This window comes from Halyomorpha halys, unplaced genomic scaffold, assembly GCF_000696795.3.
Source record: "Halyomorpha halys isolate HHAL.00 unplaced genomic scaffold, Hhal_1.1 Scaffold435.1, whole genome shotgun sequence".
Classification (NCBI taxonomy): Eukaryota; Metazoa; Arthropoda; class Insecta; order Hemiptera; family Pentatomidae; genus Halyomorpha; species Halyomorpha halys.
In genome coordinates this window covers 69,185-96,979 of record NW_027105120.1, presented here as the reverse complement: position 1 = coordinate 96,979, position 27,795 = coordinate 69,185, and the positions used below count along the sequence as shown (strand labels likewise).

General features: G+C 32.2%; 1 protein-coding gene across 1 annotated transcript; it reads right to left on the bottom strand.

Moving 5' to 3' along the window:
- Window positions 1-4,818: 4,818 nt before the first annotated feature.
- Window positions 4,819-19,614, bottom strand: Task6 (TWIK-related acid-sensitive K[+] channel 6; the record flags this gene model as incomplete). The annotated part of the gene is given in 3 exon segments (XM_067048517.1): window positions 4,819-5,859; window positions 6,556-7,061; window positions 19,459-19,614. Coding segments are annotated over 3 exon segments (875 nt in total), but the record flags the coding sequence as incomplete, so codon positions are not given.
- Between the last annotated feature and the right edge of the window lie 8,181 nt (window positions 19,615-27,795).

The following is a 27,795-nucleotide window of genomic DNA, read 5'->3' as shown; positions in this document are numbered from 1 at the left end:
ATGATTGATAGGACTTTATAACAATTTTGGGAAAGACTTAGATAAGATAATATCACTAATTACTAATATTTGTGCTTAAAATGATTATTCATATCAATCCTCTACACCAGAAACTAATCTGAGAGATTAAAGTTTTTTCTTATGTTGAAAAACTTTTATTCAACCACTTGAGGCCATCAATTTAATTATAATTCTCAAAAATTATGTTTTCACCAACCTTTATATTTACTTATACATTATAAATAAAAATAATACTAAATTATACTGTTTTTTTTTTTCATGTCTTGTGATTATATTAAGATATATATTCTAACATAGAATTTGATCCTTGAAATAAACACATTTATTCAAACTTAATAAATAAAGACAATTACATATTTATAAATAAATTATATTGAATTTTATTGATGTGAGTATTTATTTTAATTAATTATCCCCCATTTTAATATATCAGTAAATAGTACATCATTCAGTGAAAAAAAATTATACAGCTTTAGGTAAATTTAGGATTAACTTTTAGTTGAATGAAATTATTTGCAATAATAGCATTTTTAATGCCAATTAGTGACTGTAGCTTTCTTTAAGAAATCATGAAGATACTTTTTAATTATAAAAAAAGAAGAGAGAAAGAAACATCTAGAATTCATTTTAAATTTCTTTGATAAACATAAAACAAAAAAATAAAAGAAAAAAATGTAACATAATTATAATTAAGAATGTCTTCTGAAATATACATCAACTCATTCAAAAGAATTATTAGTTTTGAAATTAATAAAATGTATAATTATCAACAAATGAGTTTGAATTTTTTTTTTAAATTATGGGAATGTAAGAATAATGTACAGATTTAATTCCTATTGTCTACACTTGGTCCGTGAATTATGTTTACGAAGTCTACCAACACCTGGACGGATTTTAAAAAAAGCAACTTTTATCTAAATCATTAACTTACTTTAGAATCTTTTCATTTAATTTTTACATAGTAGTTAATAATGGTTTAGTTGAAACTTTTATTCTTCCTTTTCAAGTCTTTCCATCTATGTACCATCGCTTATTTACATTTGAGCAAAGCCTTAAAGACAAATGCTGCTTCACTGAAAGTTAAAAAGTTATGAAAACTTTCTAGATAAAATAAAACAAGGTTCCAGGTAAAATAAAATAATATTGATAAATGAAAGATATAAAGGTGTAACAATTAGATTGACTAAATTTTTTATAGTAAATAAAACCACCCATCTATTTAACAACACATTAGATTTATCTCACTTATTTATTAACCTTAATAGGTAAGAAACATATCGAACCACTTAATCACAGATAAGTTTCATTACCTAAAAAAGATAACATTGTGATAAAATCACTTTTCAATTTATGATTACACTTGAGATATCTATTTTTAACTGTTCAAAACATTAAATCAGAGGTGTAATACAGGTCATATAATGTAATCTACAGGGTTGCATTGTTTTGAGTACTGGTATATCTCTCTAGCCCAAAGAACTCTTTTGCACTATACATTATAAAACTGGTGTGTAAATATAACTATAATGGATGTTGAACATTGATTAACCTATTTCATGATTACTTAAATATGTCATATATTTATTTAAGTACAGTAACAATGATTATTGCAAGAGGCTCTTTCATACTTTTACTACTGTACTTTGTATTGTTATTGCTCAGTAAGTTTGTAAGTAATTCATAATTTAAGAGTTCATTTCTAATTTTTTTTTGTTATTATATTTATTTGTTTTCAGAAACATTCTATATTTGTGATTATAGGAGTCTGTATCCCGGTAGATAATATTTTCACACTAGTATTTGACTGAAATTGAATTTCATTGATATGATGTATGTAATTTGTAGTGAGAAATATTTATATTCATTTAGTAATATACTAGATGTGGGAGCTCTCTTAACCTCTTAGTTAAGTTTGATTAAAATGTTTTAAAGAAAAGATTAAAATATTTTTTCTTTCAGATTCAGATAAGAATTCAACTTTTATTAATTAAAATCTTCCCAATATTGTTTGTTTTGCTACATGAAAAATCAATGTTCATACATTTACAGGGAGTTATATCATTTAGATAAATTTATTAAGTTGATTTTTTAATTTTTTTTATTCCTGATAATTTAGGTATATTGTTTAGAATATTAAACAATGTTTTTGTTGCAATATTTTATTATTTATGTTTCAATTATCCTTTAGTATTTAATTATCAATTATCCTTCAATTAGCTTATTGTTTACTGTGTTACACAAGCTCTCAAAAATGTCTATGAACTTGCATGGAATATTTAGAAAATACTCTGGTTATACACAAAATTAAAAAATCAAAAACAATTTAAATTATTTTAAGGCTCAAAGTAGAACTTAATAATAAATCAGTTGTTACTTTATTTTTTTATTGATAAGAATGAATACATTATTTCTCTCCCCAAAATTTTGTATCGATGTATTGTACAAAAAATAATTAGTTTATTATTTATTTTTTTTAATCACGTACTGACCACAAAGGACCACGGGAATATCATTGGTTAGGCTACTTTGGGAATCTTGATTTTCTTTCTTCCCATCGCTGTTTCATGTCCTTGACTGCCTTTCTTTTCTTTCTTTGGACCACTTCATACCCCTCTTTTTTCCTCTTCCAATATTGGTGAGATTTTTCAGTGTTATCCCGTATGTGTCTTTATCTATACAGTCGGTATCTGAAATTTTAAGGTTCTTTAATTATTTTTTTATATGCCTCGTGCATCCTCCCATGCTTTTGTAGCTAAAACTTTTGTTAAAGATTTTTTTGTTCAATCTTTCCTCCTTCATCCTTTTCAGGTGCCCATTGAACAACAGCCTTCTAATTCTTATCTCAGTTTCTATGTCTGATTTTACTGTAGATCTCTTTGTTAGATCTTCGCCAGTAACCTTCTTGTGTTTTCCTGAGCCCTTTGATTTTTCTTAAGATCCTCCTTTCTATTCTTGGCAGCTTTTCCAAGTTGGGTAGGCATCTCACCTCCTATTATTATTATCAGAAGCAAAACATTAGTTTATTTGTTGTATCTTTGATTTTATATCTAATTGATAGGAATCAATGAGATCACTGTTTGTGAGAATGATAATTTCAAATATACTTTTAAAACCATGTTCATACTGGTAGACAATGTCGTGTAACCAACAAAGTCATCTAAGAACTGAGTTATAGACTGTAGGTAGATTTAAATGTTCTACATCTGCCTAGATATAAATAAATAATGTATATTTAATTAAATAACTCATTTTGAATGAAAAACATTTGCTTGTTATGAAAATTTCATAGTCTGAATGTGTTCTATTAGTAGATAATATTAATATTGACTCTGGAAGGTAGTCTTATATTCTTGTTATGGCATGTTGAAATTGTACATGAAGCCCAATAGAAATTGAAATGGATTTCCCCAAAATTTTTTTAATGATTTTTCCCTTAACCACTTGAAGTAAATCTCCAAAATCGTTGGGTATTACTGTTATTATTAAATTAAATTTATTCATTACAGTTAAAGAACTTCTAAATTGTCAATCGACAACGCACGATTATGTCTGTCAGTAGGAACAAGGTGTAAATCCGTTATGAGATTAAAATTTTCTATTTTTGTTTTATGTGTGCTGGGTCAAATAGTTCCTTCATTTTTTGTGAGGATCCAAAAACTTCTAATTTATGTTGTTCCTAAGTATGTTATTCCTGAAGTTAAAACTTTTAAAGAAGATTTACAGTTATTCTGCACATAATTCAAAGTATTGTGAACTGTACTTCTCCATAGGCAGAGAATAACTAAGTGCAGCTGATTGGAGAAAAAACTAAAGCTTTCCTCATTTGTTCCAAACCTATTCCCTTTTCTTCTCCTGCACTCCAAACCTAATCCATTTCATAACCTGTTAAAAACCTCATCTTCGATCATCACCTATCCTGGAGTAATCATGTATCCAAAGTATCCATTTTCATGCTCAAATAGTTCCATAGATTCTGCCAATTCTTGCCTTAAAAATTCATCAGTTACTTGTCTTCTCATTTTGAATCGTCTTCCCTCGTTTTGATTACAACTGCCTAGTATATGATGATGAACTTGAAGGGGAATTGAAGTTTTAAGAATATTATGAATTACATTATATGATTTATCTTTGGGATTCCTTTGCCTATGCATATTCCTGGCTATTATACCAACCTAAAGTGAGTTTATCCTTCTTTTCATTGTTCTTCTTTTCCAATCCCTATGAAATAATAAAACTTTCTATAACTAGGACTGAGAATTCTTATCTTGCCTTCCTCTACTCACTTCCTGGACTCTAGAACCCAACCAAGCAATACTAACACATATAGTCATATTTTATCATACAAAACTGCTCCCTTGATAAATTCTTTCTTGTCCATTCCCCCACCATTTGGAATTTCTTGCCTATTTCTATTTGTAACACCTCTTGCCTGACTTCCTTCAAATATGAGCTCTTCTTCTCCTTAATTCCCCATTTTCTGATCAAACGTGAAATGTATAAGTTGAAGATCTAATTATATAAACTTAGGAATATTGTATAAAAATTTAAGGAATGTCACATTAGTGATTCAGATTGATTTCACTTTCAAACAATACAACATTGAAAGAAAACCAACAAAAGGGTGTTGAAATATAAATGATAAAAATATTTCACACATAAAATGTCCTTGTACATAAAATATTGAAATTTTAATTTCAATTTATTTATCAACACAATGTCTATAAAAAAAAATAAAACACTGACACAATTTCAGAATATTTGAGAAATGGAAAAATCTATTTTTTCCCCTAATAACACTATGGATTAATCAACACCATGTCATAATTTTTTTTTGATTATTGTCAAAATTAAAAGATTCTTAGATTTTTATATTACGGTTGTTTTTATTTTCTTTTTATTTATTATTTGTATTAATAGGTTTCCAAATCACATGCAGATATTTGTTAAATTGTCATTTTAGTTACTATTAGGAATACCGGATCAATAAAATCTGAAAGAGATTTATTCTATTGAAGTTTTCATGTTTTAGTTTTCATTGGTGAAGTAGTTTACTATGTTATAAATATTGTTCTAGAATAGACTAAATAATTTTCTACTTTAATGAAACCTTTTTAGTTATCACTGGTTTTGTAATATTGATAAAACAGTATAAGTGCTTAAAAAGTGAGTCATAAAATATCTAGTGTATGCGAATCTAATGTTTAGTTTCAAATACAACAGTGATAAACATTTTTAAATAAAACAAAAAAAAAATAGGATTTTTATTGCAAAATATATCATATCTATTTTATAGTATGTTGGGTGGTGTGGAACATTAATTTTCTATTCCCAACTAAATTCCCAAGACAATTCATCCTCAAACAAAAGAGTATTTTAAGCTCCTCCAGTCACAACATTATCTACAAATTATATAAAAAAAAATCAAATTAATTTAAATAAAAAAACTATATTATATTTACATTAATAATTTAAGAATTCACAAAGAGACAACATTTTTTTTTCTTCAGAAATCTGAATTATAAACATGTAACAAACAGTATGACCTTGCCACTAGTTCACAGCATTATACACATTACTAAAGCATCAGAAATGTACATAAGAAATATAATTATTCCTGAGTTGTGGTCATATGGATGAGCGATGGGATGAAATGGCAGCGGCAGGTGGGGTCTGGGGAGAGGGGAGGGGAGATCGCCTCTTCTGCCAGCAGGTACAGGTACAGCTACATACTGAACCTGTCTCACCAACAGAGCTGGACTCACCTAATGGCCTTCCACTCATTAGTGAGCCATTTGCAGTAATCACATCACCTTCGAGGCGAACTGCACCTTGGGCGGCCTGGAATTAAAATGGAGAAATTAGTTTAGTTAAGAAAAATTATATTTAAATGTCTATACTTGATGTTTTGTTTTCCATCAATCTATAATCTTTTATTTAAATCTGTATTTAATTTTACCTACTCACCATAAGGGTTACTAACATATACGACTAATGGCCAAAAAATAGAAGATTTTCAAAGGGATTTATTACTCTGAATGAGATAAAGTTGAGCTGACAAGAGAACTTTTCTTTTTTGCTGAATATTTTTCTTCAGCTATGTTGTATCAAGTTATCAGTTTATCAAGAATTATCATATAGATGTCAGAATCTAATTATATTAAAGAAATTGTATTATAATATATTTATGTATTTCAAAATTAAATAGTACATTTTTATTTATTTCAACACTTAAATAACTTATTTTTATTCACTTTGATTTTTTTCTCATCTATCTATATTTATTAATATTGTAATTATACATTTACAATGGTATTTAATATTTAAAAGAACAATTTTTACAGATAATATGGAAGCTTAAAGCATAGTAATAAGGTTTGAGGATTGGATGGATTCTGCATAGGTTAAGGTAGTAGTGCTTGGGCAATCTGTAGTTACTGCAGGAATTTATATTGATAGAACGGCCAAATCCAGGAGATTAATAATTCAAATTGCAAATATCAAATACATTACAAGAGGTAGAATTCAGAATCTTACCTGTAGTGCTTCCGCTTCGTCTCTCCTTTCGTCCTCTGTGTTCATAGTGACGAACCTAAGGACAAGGAGGTTGAGCGAAGCAGCAACTATGGCCAAGCCGAAGAGGATAAAGACAAGGGAAAAGGCCACATATTCGGGCTTCTTGTCGAGGGCATCGTCCTTTTGAAGAGCGACCATATCCCCGAACCCGATTGTCGTAAGGGTGATGAAACAGTAGTAGACAGAGTCAAAGTAGGACCATCCTTCATAGCGGCTAAACGCTGCCGCACCCCCGGCAATAGTCAGGCTAGATAGAGTCGTCACTACGAATATTAGGTTTATCTCCGACGCTTCAATGTTCCGGCAGCCGAGCAAACGTTTCACATTACGTATCACTACTGATGACAGTTTGTTCACTCTCTCTCCGATGCTCTGGAACATAACAAGGCCGAGTGGGATCCCAACGATGGCATAGCACATAGTGAACACTTTGCCGCCTAACGTATTCGGTGTTGAATGTCCATAACCTGTCAACAATGAAGGGTTAATTATAGTATAGAGTGTTAACAATAACTGGATTGTAATCTTTAAATATAATTATTTACACTTATAATATAGTAATATCCACATATCGACTATTTTGCTAGATATTTCGTCGGTTCCAGTTTGTTGAAAACATCAAAGAAATTCTAACAATTAATCTTCATTAATACACATACACACATATAGACAGACACACACACATACGTATAAACATAGAAGTATGTAATTCATATAACAACCAACCCCAATATTCCAGAACAGGACGTTATAAATAATACTTAACGTCATTGTAGAAACACACCGAGGAAGGTCGGTTTATTAAAGCAACACCTCGTTGTCTCCGACTTTCCTCGTCCACTATTTGATTTTTAAAAACAGGTAGTTTTAGAAATATCGCTGTAGATAGAGATATTTCCTGGAGTAAAGCTCTCCTGACATTGAGTTGCTGGGAGTGCTAGAGATAGAGTGATCTCCCGCAAATTATTACGTAGATGGTACACTACAGTGCCCTCAAACAACAGATCCGGATTGAAAAAAGCCGATTCGAGCGGGACCATGATTGGCTATTGTACCAAAGAAAGCAGTTCAGAGTGGCCACTGTTAACACCTAATAACTATGACCAAACAAAGAGTACAATGGTAACCTAACTTGTTATTAGAATTGGAAGAAATTTCCAAGTGACACCTTACTTGGACTAATTGAGGTGTAGGATGAAAGTTGTACTGGGATACTTTTGGACCCTCCGAACTCCAGAGATAATTGAGAGTTTCAGAAATAAATTTTCTATTCCTGGATTCGAAGTACAATATGACAAGGGAAAGTTTGGTGAATATCTAAAGAAGGAGAGGAAAGGATTGATGTGAAATATACGACTGATAAAATTGTTTCAGGTGTAATATTCGCCTGCGTAATATGTCACCTCTATCAACAAACGTCTTATATAAAAGGCAACTTAAAATGGAAAATAAAGTAAAAATAATAACATTTTATTTTTAATTAGGAATTCAATGGGACACTAGTTTTCCAGCATATATTGGGAACAATTATGAAATCATTTCAATCAAGTACTAAAACAAGAACTATTAAATGTGTTAAATAATAATGTCAGTAACAGTATAAAATAATGTTGTAGAATTGTGATAACATTGGAATATGGAACAACAAAGTCCCCTTATCATGATACATATCATGTTATCTTTGTATGACGACAGTCATTCTGTTTTGAGGAGATTTTTTCTCAATGACGTGCGGAACCGAGACCCGGATCCGTGAGATCAATGGAATGTTATTAATGAAATTTACTTTGACTCATCAGCTGACTATCGATCTCTTTGCCTCCCGATGGCATTAATAGCCTCTCGTTGAAGGAGACAACCCGCGCGCAAAAATAGCCATCCGTTTCTGCTTGTTATTAATAGCCATATAAAGAATTTACTCTTCTCGCTCACAGTCAAAGAGAGTGAAGCTGGAAGAGCCTTCCCACGCTCGTCTAAAGACATTAAAAAGGTACATTTTACGTACATATTTTAAGAATCAATGTGAAAAGAAGAAGGCTGACTGGAACCCTGACGTATATTGAATTCTCGAAATGTATAATGGCTAGTTCTTAAAAGACTTATGGTATTAAGGCAGAGACTGCTTACGGCTATCCAATCATAATCATTCCATTATCACAATCTTGTTCACATGTAACAAAAGACTGGGAGTCAAGTAGATGACGTGCTCTGACTTGTCATCGCAATCATATCTTTGAGAATATAAAAATTACTGAAAGTGATATTGGTTTAATGCATTTTGCGTCGAGTGCATTGCGTAGATACAGATAGATTAACAAGGTTTGTTGACTTTCTGGTATTTAATGCGACAGAAATGAAGCATTAATAGTTGGCCCCACAATAAGATGGGGAAAGTCAAGATCAATGGAAGAGAACATTATACAAAAGTATTCCTTTCCTACAGGAAAAGTATAGAAAGGAATTTGGCGAAAGCCGATTTTCAGTAATATGGCTACTAACATTTTTAGTACGGAAGTAGACCATTCCTCTAACAAAGAGAAATTTTTTGGAAAAGCTAGATGTTGAGAAAAACAGTTTCAGAGCACGGTGGAAACCATTATTTTAGAATCACCCGGAATCCTACGTCATCATTTGTATGGAACCTTGGCTGCGATTCGAAAAAGAAGAATGTAGACTAGGAGTCTCATTTAATACTCTTATCGTTTTTTAATATTGTCGAGTGGACTGGTCTGTTTGCTGTATATTAGCAACTTGACACAGTTAAGCAGTCATTCGATATTTTTTCGGATTTGTTATAAAACATATTACTCAAAATATTCTTCATAGGCTTTTAAGGGTTGGGAACCGCTAATCTAGGGAGCGTCAGTTTCTGTCTGGGATTAATTCAATTAAGGGGGCAGTGTCTAAGCAACTCCAAGTTGGATGGCAATGCAGGAGTTATAGAATTAGAAGTTGTCCAAGTTCTTAAAATGGTTTATTAGCTAGTTCATCGACCTTCAGGTAATCCTCAACTTCGGTTGAGGTCTGGGCTTATGTAAGAGGCATCGTTCTAATTAAATGATGGAATAATATTTTTGGTTTTAGTGTAGAAAAATGGGTTATATCATTTAAGATGGTAACGTCTTACGCGTTGGATTTAAGGTTACAATGTTACCTATTTTAGTATCAAATAGTCTTATATAATAGTCTTACATATAAACCGATGATTTGCGAAATTGAAATACTATATTGATGTGTTACACGATTCAATATGGTAATTTATTCAAAATTTGTCTTTATTTATGTTTTTAAGAATGGAAATTATTTTCTTTACCGACTATGAACATTGTAGTGCTGAGTTAAGTTAAAAGTAAAATTTAACAGAGGTCTTAATACACTAGTTCCAACCAATTTATATGTAAAACTAATTAGTTGTAAATAGTTGACCGTAGATTAATATGAGGAGAAAATGGTCGGTGGTGCGGTGAGCAAAAAATACACAAATAAACCAAACTTATTTATATGTGCAAAGGTTTCGACCTGAATTTCAGGCCTTCATCTAAGATGAAAAAACAAGAACACGACCTTAATTCAGAGACATAAAATATAAAGAAAATAATAATAAATCAGCTTAGAAAAATACATAATGATAAATTAGGTAGATAGTAGTAAATTACTGCTACTTTTAAAAACAGGTTTTACGGCTAGTGACCAGTACACTCTGCCCTATTTGATTCATAACCATTGCAGTCTAGCTAAAAAAAAAATAAAACAAATTCTTAGTAAAAATTAGGCAAACAATTTTTTTTTTATTTTCGTGTTATTTATTTTATTTTAAGGTTTAGGTAGTAGTGATTCCCCGATCTTCATAAATCACGGAGATCACCACTGTGATACAAAATGAAAGATGGCAATAACGAGTTCCGAGGGTTATCGTTAGGTGACCTGTGACTTTGATGTTATATATCAAAGGCATTGACACAGTAGTTCGGACAAAAGGCGAAGGCGGTGGGACCGAATGGTTCAGAAGGAAAAAAAATCAATTTTTGAAATTATGATTGGCCTTTGGATTTTGAAAACATAGAAGCTGAGTTTCATATACCCATGACATGGAATACTGGTAACGCTTTTTGCATTGCCAGATAAAAAGATGCATAACTTACAAATCATCTTTTTCTTCCGTGTAACTATGTATCTAAAACACTAAAACAGTTTCATAATTTTTTCTGTTTTTATAATATGATAAAAAAACGCCAAACACCGTCTTAACTTTAATTTTTTGATCTAAACGCTATTGTGGATTTTTTAAATTGACGCACTAAGAATTATCGTTGGAAAATGATTTGTATAATATAACTATTAATCCCCGTCCAGCTCCATATTAGTTATTGCCTGAGAATATTACATTTGGTAGACATCTAGACGATCTGTTAGTTTTAAGCAGCCCCAGTCTGCATCTGTTTTTTATATTTCAATGTCAGCTCAAAGTATTGTAAGAGGTGTTCGCTATGTAAAGAATAACTGAATTGAAGGTGGTTTATATTAATTTAGTCTATATAAGGAAATCTTTGTTGCAACCTAATATTTTGAGGAATAAGTGTCACTATCACATCTATTTTTATAAATGGCAACCAACCATGTAATCTTTTACAAATCTAAACCATTAAGAAAATCTCATTACTTTTGCCACTGGTGAACGTTGCTCATATCCTATTGAGGTTCTATGATAAATAAACAGTGCCAATTAATAATTTACTTTCATTGCGTTAATTACAGGGCCATGTTAAGAGGATAAGATTGCGCACTAAGAAGTAAAAGTTGTAATAAAGGAATAAATCGATACTTATTCTACTTCCTCTAAAATAAGACCTGTCGTACTGATTTCATACTTTTCCTTGCTATTATTAAAATAATTGGTGGAATATTATGAGGCAATTATTATTAAAAATAAAATATTATTATTATTAAAAACTGTATTCATAGCTGATTGAAATATGATATATTTATCTCAATATTGTTTCTTTTTCAAATGAGTAAAACACCTAAGCTAGCACATATCACGCGAATTATAGAAATCTTTATAAGGTTATAGCCTAACAGCTTTTAAATTTTCAATTAGAACAACAAAAATAATCGTCAAACCATCTTTGTTAGTGGTTGCACCTACTGCGAACGATTCCGCTACAAACTACAAGAACGTTCAAACAAACTTATGTAAGATAAGGCTATCTTATCTTACGACCAGTCATGTTTTTATAACAATAAACAAACCAAAGAAGTTGTTAATAATATGGATGATGTATATCTTTTTTCCAGTCGTATGAATAGAAACGATCCTCAGTTGGAGTGTTCTTTCTCATATCTGGCATTGTTCTACTGATTGAACTGATGCCATCTAATTTACTGAGTATCGCTGTGGGTGCCACCAGACGCGAATGTTCTAATGAAATGTGAGAGTTATGGGAAGATGATAGGTTTTGAGTTTTGCTCAATATCAAAATTTCACCTCAGACGCGGCATAGATATAATGTATTTTAATAATTTGATGATACGCTGTTGTGGTTTGAGGGGATAAAACTGTGACTACTGTGCTTAGTGATGTATGGAAGGGTCATAAAACAAAAAAATGAAAGGACTCAGGTCATTAGGTCGTGGGACAAGAAAATCATCGACCGGTGTTAGAAATGACCAGGAATGGAGCTAGCACAAAATAACTGCTGTGATATGAGATGCTCACCTGTGCCGTCAGAGTTCAATTATAAAGGAAAGAGTAAATTTAGGACAATTCCAGAATTGAGGGTGTTTTAGAAGCAGTTGCCAATGTTAAAGTAGAAATGATGACTGTCCAACAGCCCGTGCAAAATAATCGGCATTGTCTGATGAAAACTTTGAGAATTTTTGAATGTTTATTGCATTGCGAATCAGTTATCAGTCATGGTGGTTGTTTCAAGTCTTTAAAAAATAATAATTTTTCATTCGGTGCTCCAGTTTTTTATAATATTAGAAAACCAAATAGATTATCATTTAAAGTAGCGTAAATTTGCTAAAATATGAGCCCTAAAAGAGCTATTTAATTTCAATAGTTCCGTAGATATACTTTTTAATTTCATAAAAAAATGTACTGAAAAATCAGTAGGTAGTGGATTTATTTTGGGAAATATATATATATAAACACACACGCTATATACACGCTAAGTTTAACCTTTCGCTTTGAAGAGCCTTGATGAAGCCCTGCAAAGTGGGGCAAAATGTTGGACATTAAGTAGTTATAAACTATTTGTTCTTTTTTTGACCGCAACCCTGATCATCTTCTTATATTTTGGGAAATCTATATCTCAAGAATCATTGTGCGTGCAGATATCTATTTGCACTCAAATTAAGGCTAGTTCGATGTGCTATAAAGTAGTTCATCGCGTTTATCTTCGAAGGAGTAATAGTTTTCATGATATTTGCCAAAATAAATTCACAAGATGTTGATTTTTAGTTATTCGGACAAAACGCCTGGTTTATGAAAAACTATATCTCAAGAACAATAAGACGTAAAAACGTCTACCAGCACTTAAATTAAAGTTAATGTAGTATACTATAAAATAATCAATGACGTTTATCTTTATAGGTTTAGTTTTTTTTTTTATGATATTTGTATATGTATATGAATTATTGATGTGACAACTAGAAATCAATTCATTTTAGCAAACATTAGGAACAGATGTCTACTGGCACTGAAATTAATAGAGCTAGTTTAATGCGCTCTAGTTTTCATGATATTTGCTGGAATAAGTTGATTTTTGAACCACTGTTTTTCCATTTTTTTAAAAATTAAAAAGGATATCTCCGTAAATATTGAACGCAAACAGCTCTTTTAGGAATCATATTTTAGCAAATTTATTCTACTTTAAACGATGTTCTATTAATTTTCTAGTATCAGTTTTAAAGATATAGATCTCTGAATAAAAAACTAATTTTCTTTAATGTTTTGAAGCAGCACACATTTTTTCAGGTACCACGATTTGACTGGAAGACTCTCATTTCTTTATTAGCAATGCAAAAAAGGATTTTAAAAAGTGCTAATAAAGGTTTCATCAGATAATTTTGATTTATTTGCACGGGCACTTGGATTTTAACAAAGAATTTAGTTCAGTTCCACTAATCCCTCCTTCCTATCTCATTCCTTCGTGAAAGTATGATTCTTAAAGGGTTATTCACCCATAAAAATCCAAATTTCATTACTGTAACTAAATATGATTTAAGTTTTTGTCACTGTTTTCGGAATCTACCATGAATTTTCCACTAGCAATTGGTAGTAAAATATCTTCCCGTTATGTGATCATAGCAGCCAAAGCACAGTATACAACTAAAATTATATAATTTTTAAAAATACTAGCTCAGTAGAAGAGCCCCATCTCACACAATGAATTTCTCTTGTACCACTTTCGGGATTTAAAACAATGGTTTACTGCTATGATCGCTCAGGAAGCGATATTTTCCTACAAATTGCTTGCTACTTATAGTGAATTGCTGGTGTATTCAAAAGATTTTGACAGAAGTTGGGAAATATTTAGTAACTGTAGACATTATTATAGGAAAAAACATGAATTTCCTATAAAAACCCTCAACATTTATGTTTTTCTAACGGGTTAAAATGAGGATGTTTGGTTGATGCCACTGAACTACATGTTTGTAAATTATCCCTCCCTTTATTAGAGACATCTGCTCATGGAAAAGGCTGTCTAGTTTGGAAGCAAGAAATAAAAATTCATAAAATATTACACATATATCAAAATTAAAGAAAGTATATAAAGATTTTAATAACATAAAGATTGTTATTATTAGTGTTACTGTTTAGTAGTGTAGATTGTGTTTGAGGAATGTTTTTTGAAAAATTGGAATTCAAGTCCCGTTTAACTACTTCAATGAAAATAAGTATGTAGTTGATATTCAAGATCATTTGATTGTTCAGTTTTTATAAAGTGGCAATTCAAGCCAGTCGATTATATCTAAAAAGGTTTTTGTAACATTTCAGGCGTATACCCGCCTTAAATTAAGATAATTTTCAGTTTCACGCGGCTTTTTATTTTTGAACTAGGCGTTTAGGACTAAAGGACCTCAAAAGGTGTATTTTCGTCAAAAACTCGAATCCGAAATTTGGCATGTTCGGAATAATTCCCCTTACTATATGTTCTATATACAGATAAGTGAAAGTAAAAATTGAAATCAGGGTGGTGAATATGTTTCAATGAACATCCTATAGATAAAACTAAAATGTGTTTCCATCCTCACTACAAATCAAAATAAATAAATTTATCTGAATCATTTCACATACAACATTGAGAACATATAAATGTAGGTATTTAATCTGTAACATCTTTGAAAGAAATTTGACGTATATCAGCCACCAATGCACCAATTTATCCCCAAAAAATATCTCCTTAAATTTATATAGTTTCAATATATGTCTTTAAAATCTAATCAAGCCCTTAAAACACCTAGTATTTTTATCTTCTTCAAAACAGCAGTTGTAATCTTCGAATGAAACATTTCCAACAAAGTGGAGAGAGAAGATTTCCAACAAAATATTATCTAATAATCACACTTGGGAGTGGTACCTCAATTTTATCGGGTATATCTGTCTCGGTAGGCAACAAGATGGCCTGGATTCCAGGTCGATAATGAATTATTAAGTGATATATGATTATTTTTTGGTGGGATATGGGGGGGGGGGAGAGGGTTCCCTGAGTGGATTTGATGGCCCGAGGGTGTTGGCTGCCCTGGTAGCTCCTGATGTTATCAGGTTAGCCACATATCACTGTCCAATTGCTGATAGCAGCTTCACCAGTTGAAATAGTAAATTAATTGTCCCTATCGCCAAAATTTATAGCCCGTATTTTATAACATTATTCCGGAGAAATTTTTACAGCACCCTTATGTTGTTTAAAAATATGTTATTTTTTAAAGTCCCAAATTATGAAAGCCTTTGAAATGCACGTTATTATCGAGTAATTGATAACCAATTTATTTATTTTTCCTAAGCATGTATAAAAAAATTGCAAACATTACGGTAAACAATATTCTAAAAGGTCTCAAAATAACTTATAAACGCTGTTATAATGAGTTAGGTTTTTCCATAAGAAATACAGGAAAAGAATTTTTTTTTTTATTATTTATTTAATGTAATTTACAACTGTACAAAATAATACAATAAGTAAATATGTTGTATGTTTCATATACACTTGAAAATCTTGGGAAGGAACCACCCATCTGGTACTTCAAACATTAATTTAAATTAGAAGGTCCCGTGGCCATCTTCTTTTAAGACTTCTCGGAGGATTATCAGTGATTGTTAAGGATGAAAAATTAAGAATTAATGGGTTAGAATGGTTAAGGTGTTTGGAATGAAAAGACGCATATCTGTTTTGGGGCAATTCTGCATGAATGGGATGTTGGGATGTTGGGATGTGGGACGTAATAAGGAGCATCAAGGATTTTACGTAGGATTTTGCATTGTAAGGATTGGATGCGGGAGGAATTTGATGGTTTGGTGGAGCCCCAGAGCTGAATTCTATATGTACAAATTGGTCTGATTATCGTAGTGTATACTAATTTTGTATAGTGAATGGGAAGTTTAGAGCGTATGTCAAGTAAGTGTTGTAGCGATCGGAATCTACGAGCAGTTTCTTGTCGTTTCAGTCTTGTGTGTGGATTCCAAGTAAGTCTCTTGTCAAGATGGAGTCCTAAGTACCGAATCTGTTCAACAGGCGTTAGTGGAGTATTTAAAAAGGATACTGTAGGACAGGAGGGTAGAGGTTTACGACGGAGAGTAAAGGTGATCTGATGGGATTTTTCAGGATTTATTTTGATTCTCCATTTTTGGCACCATTCTTCAATAGATGTTATGTGTGTCTGTAGTGTTTGTGATGCATTAGTTGGGTCGTTGTTTACAGACAGTCTACATGTGTCATCAGCGTATGTTGTTAGGAATGTGTTAGGGTGGGTTGGGATGTCAGCTGTATAAACCGTATAAAGAACGGGACCTAAGATACTACCTTGAGGAACACCGGCAGACTGAGAAAAGAGAGATGAGTAGGCTAGGTTATGATTTACTTTAAAGGTTCTATCAGTGAAGTAGGAACAGATTATAAGGAAATATGTAGGAGGTAGGAATTGACGAAGTTTATAGAGCAGACCTGGATGCCACACTCGATCAAAAGCTTGTTCAACATCGAAGAAGACTCCCGTGCAGTACATACCGCGGTCTAATGTGGAAGATATGACATCAACCACTCGATGACTCTGTTGTATGGTAGAATGGGATGTTCTAAATCCAAACCGGGGGTCAGTAATAACACGATATGATTCAAGTATTAGATAGAGGTTTTTTATTAAGAGTTTATCTAGGATTTTGCCCATAATGGGCAGGAGTGAAATAAGGGAAAAGAATAAATTTACTGGAATAATCCCAAAAATTCTGGTAAGTTGGGAAGTATGGTCGAAGTTAAAAAATTTTAGATTTTGTTGCAGCAAGGTCTCTGTCAACAAAGGCGAATTTCTTACTGAACACTTACGACCTAACCTGTTAATTAAATATATTCAATTGATTGACTGATGACAAAACAGACACTAACTTATTCAAAATTGCCCAAGAGCTTGACTAAGGACACGGTTAAAAAAATTTAATAAGTAACATAACCTAGTTTATAAATATGTATACCCAATAAACATGCCATGATAATTTATAAATATATGTGTTGCTTTTAAACAGTAATATATTTTTACCTTAATCCAAATATTATTATTATTATTGACTGAAAAAAATATGAAATATCGTTTGGCAGGGATACGCTGTAACGTTTGGCCCCACTGTAAGTTGCCCTGAAGGGAGGTCACGATTTTTTCAAGTGATATCAAAGATAATTCAAAAATTATATTAACAATTTTGATTTGAACTGGTTGAACAAAGGGAATTTTCGATTGTAAAGAAAATTCTATAGGATAGTAAAATTAAATTTAATTTGAACAAATATTTTTTGAAGAATATAATCTATCAAGGGTCACCGTTTGATTGAACACCCGACATGGGCGAGCCACTGGAAGAAGAGGAAGCTGGTCCAGACTGAGACCAGGAGGGCTGGACAAGGCAGGTGAACTGCAAGAGGCACCCGAACGGATGTGGACCAGGAGGGTGGATCTACCGGGCGGGTGCAACTCCATCACTAAAGTGCTCAACCGAGCTCAGTGCTGCACAACAGTATAATTGAAAATTGTCAAAAAATACAAAAAATAAATTTAAAGGAACCCTCCAAACATTATTATATAATTGTATAATAAGAATATAATAAAAAAATGTTGATTTTTGGAGCAGTGTCATCCCCAATCCTAGCACACTATCCCACTGCTGCCGCAACCTGTATCCCAGAAATGGTCCTGAGGAAGGGGGATAAAAAAAGAGAAGTAAACAACAGAAGTGAAAATTTTTTATTTAACTGTAAGTGTAGAATAATGTTAAATAAATAAAAAGTTTTTACTTTTTCATAATTTTATTAGGAAGCATCTCAGATTATACCTTATGTTAGAGTTAAAGTGTACACCAGATTGTTGAAATTTGGAAACTTCAAATTTACTTGGATACTTGGTGTTCCGTAGTATTTTATGCAACGAAAAAAAATCATTAGAGGTTAACTAGTCGTGTTAAACAATTTACAGATTAAAACTAATGTGTTAATATTTGTTTAACTTCTTCATAATCGTAAGAGAGATTTTTTTAAATTCCGTAACTAAGATAATAAAAAAAATAGCTATGTTTATACAATATAAATTCAATTATATTTTCAAAAAAATATTCAAAATACTTTTTACTCCATCAGATTCTCGAGATACAAGCCATCCAATAACTTAGGTTTGCAAAAAATCATTTTTTTCTCAGCAATATGGGGATATTTTTGGTAAAGTATTTCAAAGTGTGCTGAATCCAAAACCCATTCCTCTTTCATGGAGATTTTTTTCAAACAAATAAAGTAATTAAAAAATCATCATTTTATTATTATTATCACTGTGATAAAAATAAATGGTTTAAATTCTTTTACTTTTTCTTATTAACTTATTCTTTTACAAATGAACTTTCTAAAATTGGAAAGTGTTGGGACAGGCCAACAGAAGTGAAAATTATAGTGATGTAATAATGTATTAAAATGTTATTTATAATATTTATTTTACAAAAATACAATAACATTTTTATTTATTTTCTTTTTTTATGTAATAATTAAATAATGTATTTTAAATTATACTATGAATTCATGAAATTATAGTTTACACTGTCCTTACATTGTCTTTTCTACTTTTCGCATCTCCAACTCGGTGTAGCATCAAGAAACAATTTTGAATTTTTATTCCAATTCTTTGAATCATTTTGTATTTCATTTCAAAGGGGATGAAACACTAAGCATTTCCTACATTATGCAACTCAGATTTTTAGTTTTCAAGATATTTGAATTAAATTTTCAAAAACTTAGTTCTCATTTCATTTCTGGCGCTATCTTTTCAATGTTTTGCCTCTCTATCTTTGTGTAGCGCCCAGATACAATTTTGAATTATAGCTACAAAGGGGGTGAAATGCTGAACATTCCCCTCACTTTCACTATGCAGCTACAATTTTCAGTTATCGAGATATTTAATCTAAATGAAAAACACACCCAGCGTTTCTGTCACTGCAATATCTTAAAATTACTGGAATAAATACAGTTTATACAGTTGTTTACAGTGCATGTATGTACAACAAATATTCTACTTATATCAATTGTTACTACGTATATGATGAAAACATTATTATTTTTAATGTAATTGTGCATTAACATTTACATAAGCATATAATAATAATTTTATTTTGATTACCTATAGTAGTAAGAACGGTTGTAGCATAATAAAAGGCCCCAGCAAACTTCCACTGCCTCCCTGCTTTGTGTGGTTCTGACTTTAAAATGACCGTCTCGAGGATTTTGAAGTCGTCTGCCGATATGTTGTATTTGGCGATTATCATTTTTTCAATAGCTGCGAACATAAAAAGGATATAGTAAATATGAAAATGCAAATAGTCCATTAATAATTAGTATTAATTAATACAAATCCATAAATGATGGTACCAAAATGGAAAAGAATTATTTTAACCGAATAGCAGTTGACAATGCACTAGTATCGATTTTTAGATCTCTGACAGACAAAACCACTGAAAATGTATGGAATATTTTTAAATAATAAAATTGTTGAGTTTTTTGATATTTATATTTACTGGAAAAATATTATAAAGAACTACGCTTCCAGTATAAGTTTCCAACTTTACTGGTTATTAGTAAAGAATATTTGTGCAATAGTATCTTTTGTGTCCTAGCATCAAATTCCACCAAACCACGGCAGAAATTTCGATTCATGGAAAAGTCATTCGAAAAAGACTAATTTTGTTTTTTACAAAATTTCATATTTTATTGTGTTTGGACTACATTTTTATGTATGTCGCATTCAATACTTGATCTAAAAAGTAAATATTTTTAGTGGTCACCGTGTAATATTTTATTTTACTCTCTAAGCAAATTGAAAACTCTCTCGATTATATTAAAAATATTTTAGTGATAACCATGTAAACAAGTAGAAAATTGTTAAGATAGCCACCTACGCTGATTATATCGCCATCTACAACAGCAGCAGCGTTAACCTCACGCATGCACTTCAGCAGGCCCAGAAAGTTTGTAAATAAATCGTTCAACGGCTGAGTTATCTCAATATCTCTGTGAACCCAGCGGAAACGGACTGTGTCATGTTCGCATACCAAGCAAAAAGAGAGCAAATCTACCGTGAAAGCTCCAAGTGGCAAGCTCAATAAACTCTCCATCAAACGCCATGGTCTATTTGGGTATACAACTGGACCGTAATGTTAAGTTTTAAACCCATTTATATCAGAAAAAGAAAACGGTCAAAAGGAAATCCTATCGCCTACACCAGGGGTAGCAAACTTTTCTGTATATAAGATCTACTTTTAACTTAAAAGTGTGTCGCGATCGACTTGTTGTAGGCGTAGTCAAAGAAGGAAGAAGGGGTGATAATGCATACTATGTTTATACGCTGTGTTTCAGTATAAGGTGCATTCCAGCGAAAATTAAACAAAATTTATTATTCACCATTGTAAAAAAGTAATCGAGATGCCATTCTTCATTGAAGTGATAAGTTTTCGATTTTTTCGATTTACTACTAATGTTCATAGTGTACTACAATAATAAGAAATATGACAAGTTAAAGAATAAATATTGAATTAAATATTTTTCTAGAAAATTCAAAACTGAATTCCTGAACTGCGGCTATAATGTCCATGACATTGAGAGAAATAAAAACTATACTGTATATTACGGTCGGGAACAGCAATTCAAATATATTAAAATCTAATATAGGTATATTCAAATTTACTAGAAGTATGTTAAAGCTACAATATCTTTATTACCGTATAAAATAATGACTTCTTAATCTGAATAGAATTATTATTATTCCTAATATATTTGTAATACTGTCCCATATTATTCTCTCAGTGTAATGACAGCAGTTTAGGGATCTGTTACCGAGAATGTTCACTTATCAAGTAAATATATAGGTAAGAAAAGCAATTTAATTTAAGACAAAGAGAAGGTGCTTGTATTTTAAACAATATTGATTTAATAATAACACTATTAATACGAAAGAAAAGAAGCTACCATATGGGACTAGCAAATATTTGGGCTAACTGATTGTGTTCTCCGATGATTCAAGTCTTAATTGTTACGTTCGCGCGTTGCGTCCGGTGACAAGAAGTCAAAATGTATGTTGGTGGATGGCGGAGATCACAGTGTCAGGGTGTCAGAATTCTAGGAATTGCTAAAATGCATTAAACTATTGCTAGAAAGTTTTGTCTTATATAATCGCTTTAAACTCCATGGTACACGAAATTCGCCATCCCTGGCCTACGCCATCTCCTGACATCATCGGTCCTTCCACTATTGTTGAAATTACAAATTTATGAAAATAAACTCCGTCCAGCTCTCCACTACGGCGCCCTCTTGTTTATCCACCACCGATGATACGAAGCGTATCCTACAAACGTTTCGAAATTCTATGCTGCATAACATCGTCCGGACTACAATATGGAAGAATGAGAAACCGCCAGCTCTTTTCAAACTACTTGATGTTCTAACGGATCCAGACTTTGTCAGGAGGAGAGATATTAAATGCCTAGACTCATTAAAACATCAACCTAACCAATTCCAAACATTGCATCTAGCGCCTCCACCAGTGCCGTGGCAACAAGCAGCATTATAGCCACTTGTAAATATTTGTAGATTTAGGTCTTTACTTCATAAACACTTGCCATTGCCCATCACTAACTAAAGTCTTTTTTTCTTCTTCTTACACCCTATTTATTTATTTATTAAAAAACAATTACAATTATATACATCACTTAAAAACTAAGAAAATTATATATAAGCCTATTTACAATTTATCTTTCTTTGCCTTAAGGCATTATAAGATGTGGACAACTTGGTCGGCTGAAGGCGGTTTTTACATTAAGTGGCTTGATAGTCAGGGGCTAACATGGAATGGGGAGGGACCATTCCGGCTGGCGGTGTTGACGTGTGGGTGACTTCAGGCTGCAGAGCCAGAAGTCCCTCTCTCGGCGAGGAGGTCGACCAAGGGTACCATGCTTTGTCACCTCCCAGGTCTTAGGAGAGGGGCGATTTCTCGGAATAGGGAATTTGCACAGGCTTTCAGCCCATCAAAGAATTTGATGTGCCTACGGCCTATGAATTACGGCACAGAGGAGAGTTGGAGCTCCTCTCTGATTACACTATTCCTGGCCCGTTGGAGTGTGGTTCCTCTGACTATTCGCCGAAGGAGGGAATTCTGGAAGCTCGGCAGTTGTATGATGGCCTTGTAGATCTTCAGCTTCAGGCGGAGCGAGATCTGCTGCGAGGTGAGCAGATGATAGAGTCTATACGACTTCTGTCGGGCTAGCTTAATCCTCTTCCTGGCGTGACTAGAGAAGGCGAGGTGCCTGTCAAGAGTCATGCCGAGGTAGAGGATGCTATTAGAGAGTTTCCGATCCTCACCATCCACAACGAACTGCTGGGGTAGCCTGCTCTTCTTGCCCTTCTAGAAGGACATGACAATGGCATCCGTCTTGGACGGATTAACCTTGATGCCGTTTTTCTTCAGATCAGCTGCTATGGTGGCAGAAGCAGTCTGTGCATAGTGTAGGGCCAGTTCAGCTCTCATGCTGGAAGGATAGACACAGATGTCGTCGGTATAGGCTGCTACCACTGCATGTCGGTGCTCGATGGCGACTACTGGTGCTATGAAAACGACGAACAGTGGAGGTCCAAGCACCGAGCCTTGAGGTACTCCGCAGGTGGTGTGGGGACTAGAGGCGACAAGTCTTCACCAACCCTTACGACGAATGATTTTCCATTCTAAATAAAGTCATATAACCCTGGTTATATACCTCAAAACATCAACGACCACACACATGTTTTAAAATGAAACGTAGTTTCAGAGAAAACAAAATCTCAACACACAGCATACGTTAACTACCACACAATAATTTCGAATAGGGCCTTTTGGGAGGGGGGGATGTTATATTTTCATTGCGGATTGAAGACTTAAATCCTGGACAGTTAGAAAAACATCGAACTAGACGGCGAGTTTAAAAATTAAAGCCAAAACAATTTGAGCAACGAGTAGTACAATTAAATTACGTCATTTGGGAGTTGGTCCGTCGCGCAAGGCGAACAGGGGTTTGCCCTTGTTCAATTTAATTTTTTTCATTATTTAATTACTAGATAAAAATAGACAAAATTTGAGGTACAGAAATGCATTGATTATGAATTGTTGGAACATTTACATTGGTACCTGATCATTGACATAGAGATGGACAGAGAAGCGATTGACACCTCCCAACACACAGGGTATCCTCTGTAGAGATCCCAGGAACCTTTTCGGGGCTCTAATGGAATTAAACCCACAGGTGTTCATCAGCAATGAGAAGGCTACCCCTAATATTTGTGCCTCTTAGTGACTTATTCTTCGAGAGCGTAGCTAATGGTGGTAAATAAGGAAGTAGATTCCAAAAGGTGGACGCGCTGACAGTCAAGTGACAGCCATTAGTTGAGTCTTGGCAAGGAGAAGGTAGAGGGACTAGGTACTTCAGGCTAGGAAGTAGAGTAAGACACTTTCAGAGGGCCTCCATGAGGATTTGCTGAGGAAGCATGATCTAGTCAAGAACTTGGAACTTGGGGCCAGAGAATCAAGAAGAAATGATAACCAATGGCTTGCATCACCACCCTGATATACGTCTATATGTATATATAATATTTGGTAATCATTAATAATGTAATAATATTTTATGTCAAAACATTTATCTGGATCATTTTATCAAATCATGTACTAAATGTAATAAAATACTTTGTTCCTTTGTGTAACTATCATATTACCATACGATGTATAAAAATAAAGATGAATAATTGGAAAACTGGTAAACACTATAGTTCTTTGGAAAGGTAATACAGTAATAATAGTTTTAAGGACACAGATAATAATAATTAACATAAATAATTTTGGATAATTATATATAAACCATAAACACAAATACTTGCCCTTCATTCTTCCGTCGGACTTAGTTGTGACCAATGGGAATTTAAATTTTTTCTGTGTTATAAAAATCAATTGTTCTGATCAATATGAATGTATTTTTAATGAAACCTTTCTACATTGATTCATCAGTGGTTAGCTTTTTGAATAATGGTATATTCGTATTTACATACAGAATTGAAAAGCTAAGCGGAAGAACAGCACATAGCTTGTTAGAAGGGAAATTAAAAAAAGAGTTTTGCATGGAAGAATATTTATAAATACTCCTTTCTACATATTTTTTTTCTAAAACTTTAAAATGAAGTATTATAACTACTTTAAGTTTAAAAATTGGTTTCAAGTCAACAAAATAGGAATATTTGCCAGCTCCACAACTGACATGTTTTGATTTTTTTCCCTGTTGCTTCACAGTTCGGCTTAGAGAAATAATGATTCTCTAAACAATTATTTCAATCCCTACACTTCTCTTAAATAAAATTTAGTCTCAATCAAAGTTTTATTGTAGCTATTAATAATTTTAATTTTGCCTGGTAAAGGCAAGAAACTAGTAAAGTAACTGGACTATAACGATCGATCGGCTTTGCCATAAATGAGTGGTTTAAAGGCTTAAATGATCTAGTCTTCACATTGTTGGAACTAAACGCTGCAACATTACAAAAATGCCTACCCACCTTATTTCATGACCGTAAAAATCGATTTAGTCTAAGATTAGGAAAATATTTTAGAATTTCTTGTAATTCTTATAACTAATAGGCTTTAAAGACAGTTTAGTTAAATTATACAACAATATATAACAAAATAGGAATATCAAATTTTTAAAAGGAATTTTATATTCCTATTTTGTAGACTAGAATTAATTAATTTAATACCACTATCTTTCCCTTAGCCCTTTAATTATGGCAATTATTTTATATATTGTTAAATTAAAAGTGGATGGAATTCAAAAGCCTCTGAAACGAATATTCTTTTTTTCGTCAGTAACATTGTGGTAGTAAAAGTTTAAACTTTCATAATGAGTAAGGGCAGAATTTCAAACTCCCCTATACTGTATCACGACCTGTACCCAACTATGCTGTTTTAAATTAAATCCAGCTTCAAATCAATGTTAGTGCCTTACAAAAAAAAAAATTAAAAATAGATTAATCACTGTGTCGATATATGAATTCATATTGTTCATACAATACTTGACAAATTAAAATGTTTAGAAAATAATAATAACAAAGAACCATACCAGAGTGAGCAATAATTGGTTATAGTAACCCTTAAATGAGCTGAGGGATTCCCTTTGTCCTGGATTTCCTTGGCTTTTATAAAATCTTCTCGCTATTCGGTCCCATGAGCCAGAAAACACGTGCGTTAAAGGTTTCTTAATATTGCTATAAACGAAACGAGAGAGATCACTTGAGGGGGATCAACTTGAATTATATTCTCAATACAGGGAAGTAGTATCTTTATCAAATTAAATATTGATTTCTGTATATATTTTTCACTTTAGAAGTTTTCACATACGAAACCTGAGTATCAAGTGATTCAATAGAATGTAGCACTATTTTATAAGAAAGAATCAGGACTACAATATTGAAATTTAAGAGAAAAATTGTCTATATCCACCACCATTTTCTAGGATTTTCAATAGAAAATAGTTTAAAAGTGTTTCTATTACCAGCCAACAGGCAAGATTTTTATACAGTAAAACAGTAAAAATATTAATACCTAGTGTGGTTACCTCACCTTGTTTGAATCGAATTGAATTCCTTACTACTCCCTGTATTTACACATACATCAAAAAATAAAATATTTCAATTAAAATCCTAAATAATTGCCATAATTAAAGGGCTAAGGGAAAGATAGTGGTATTAAATTAATTAATTCTAGTCTACAAAATAGGAATATAAAATTCCTTTTAAAAATTTGATATTCCTATTTTGTTATATATTGTTGTATAATTTAACTAAACTGTCTTTAAAGCCTATTAGTTATAAGAATTACAAGAAATTCTAAAATATTTTCCTAATCTTAGACTAAATCGATTTTTACGGTCATGAAATAAGGTGGGTAGGCATTTTTTTAATGTTGTAGCGTTTAGTTCCAACAATGTGAAGACTGGATCATTTGAGCCTTTAAACCACTCATTTATGGCAAAGCCGATCGATCGTTATAGTCCAGTTACTTTACTAGTTTCTTGCCTTTACCAGGCAAAATTAAAATTATTAATAGCTACAATAAAACTTTGATTGAGACTAAATTTTATTTAAGAGTAGTGTAGGGATTGAAATAATTGTTTAGAGAATCATTATTTCTCTAAGCCGAACTGTGAAGCAACAGGGAAAAAAATCAAAACATGTCAGTTGTGGAGCTGGCAAAACTGCAATTTGTCAGTTTCGCCTTATTTTGTATGACTGCCGAATGTTTTATTATAAAAAAAAAAAAAACCACTGAATTCGAATCTTTTAATGTAATATAATTTTTCATTCATCAATTTTATTCGCTCTTTTTTATACTTTTATTTATAAAAAAAGAGATAATCGTATCTCCGAAGATTCTAAAGTATTATCTCTTCTATTCTCAAATAACTTCAGATAACTAAATTGGTTAATATTTAAATGAAACTGTATTATTTGAGAAACTTGAGACCTTGTTTTGGAGTAATATCCTATATTGATGTTATATTACAAAGAAACTAAGCTTACTTTTTTATAATTAATCTGTGTTTTATTGTAAATTGTATTTAATTAGTACTAGTGTTTAATTTAATTACACCTATTTTTATTTATATTATTTTAATTGAATTTAACCATTTGAGAAGAAAAATGAGCATTTATATTTGTGTTGTTATAATTAAGTAATAGAGACAGTTGCTAAGGGTTGATAACCGTTGCTAAGACGTTGCTATGGCCGACCATCTTCGTCTTTAATATGAGTTCCGGCTAATTAGTGGCCATGATAGTAGGTAACCAGCCCTGTCTGCGTTCGGTTGATGTTATTTATTGAATATTTTTGAGTGTTTTAGTCACCATTACATCCGAAACCAGACCCTTTCTGCGATTCCGGCCTTAAGTGCAATATGAGTTGTTAATTAATCGACTCGCATAATACATTAAAATAACTAGACCCTGTCTGCCCTCAATAAGTGTCAGTGTGGCCATCTTGGCTCTTGGAACATTTCGACTGTTCATGAGCCATTGCACCAACATTGGAACATTGCAGCGGTGTATTTAGACCTACACATCTCGACAAGCATAATATCTTCCTCTAGCCTATCGGAGTGGATTAATCTTTGAGGTGGCTTTAACAATTGATCATTTTAATAGTTTGATTTAATCAATCAAAATTGATTATTTATTAACTTATTACAATTATTACAATTGGTTAAAACACTACATATTTATGATGAACCACAACCAATGTCTTCAGTAGTTACGATCACACTTACAGATACAGAAAAGAACGATATGCCATGTTCTTAAAGATGAAAAGTGAAAATTTTCCAAATTCATAAAAATGAATTCATCCAGAAAACTAAATTAAGACATAGTTATCCCAATTTTGGGTTCAACTATACAGATTGTG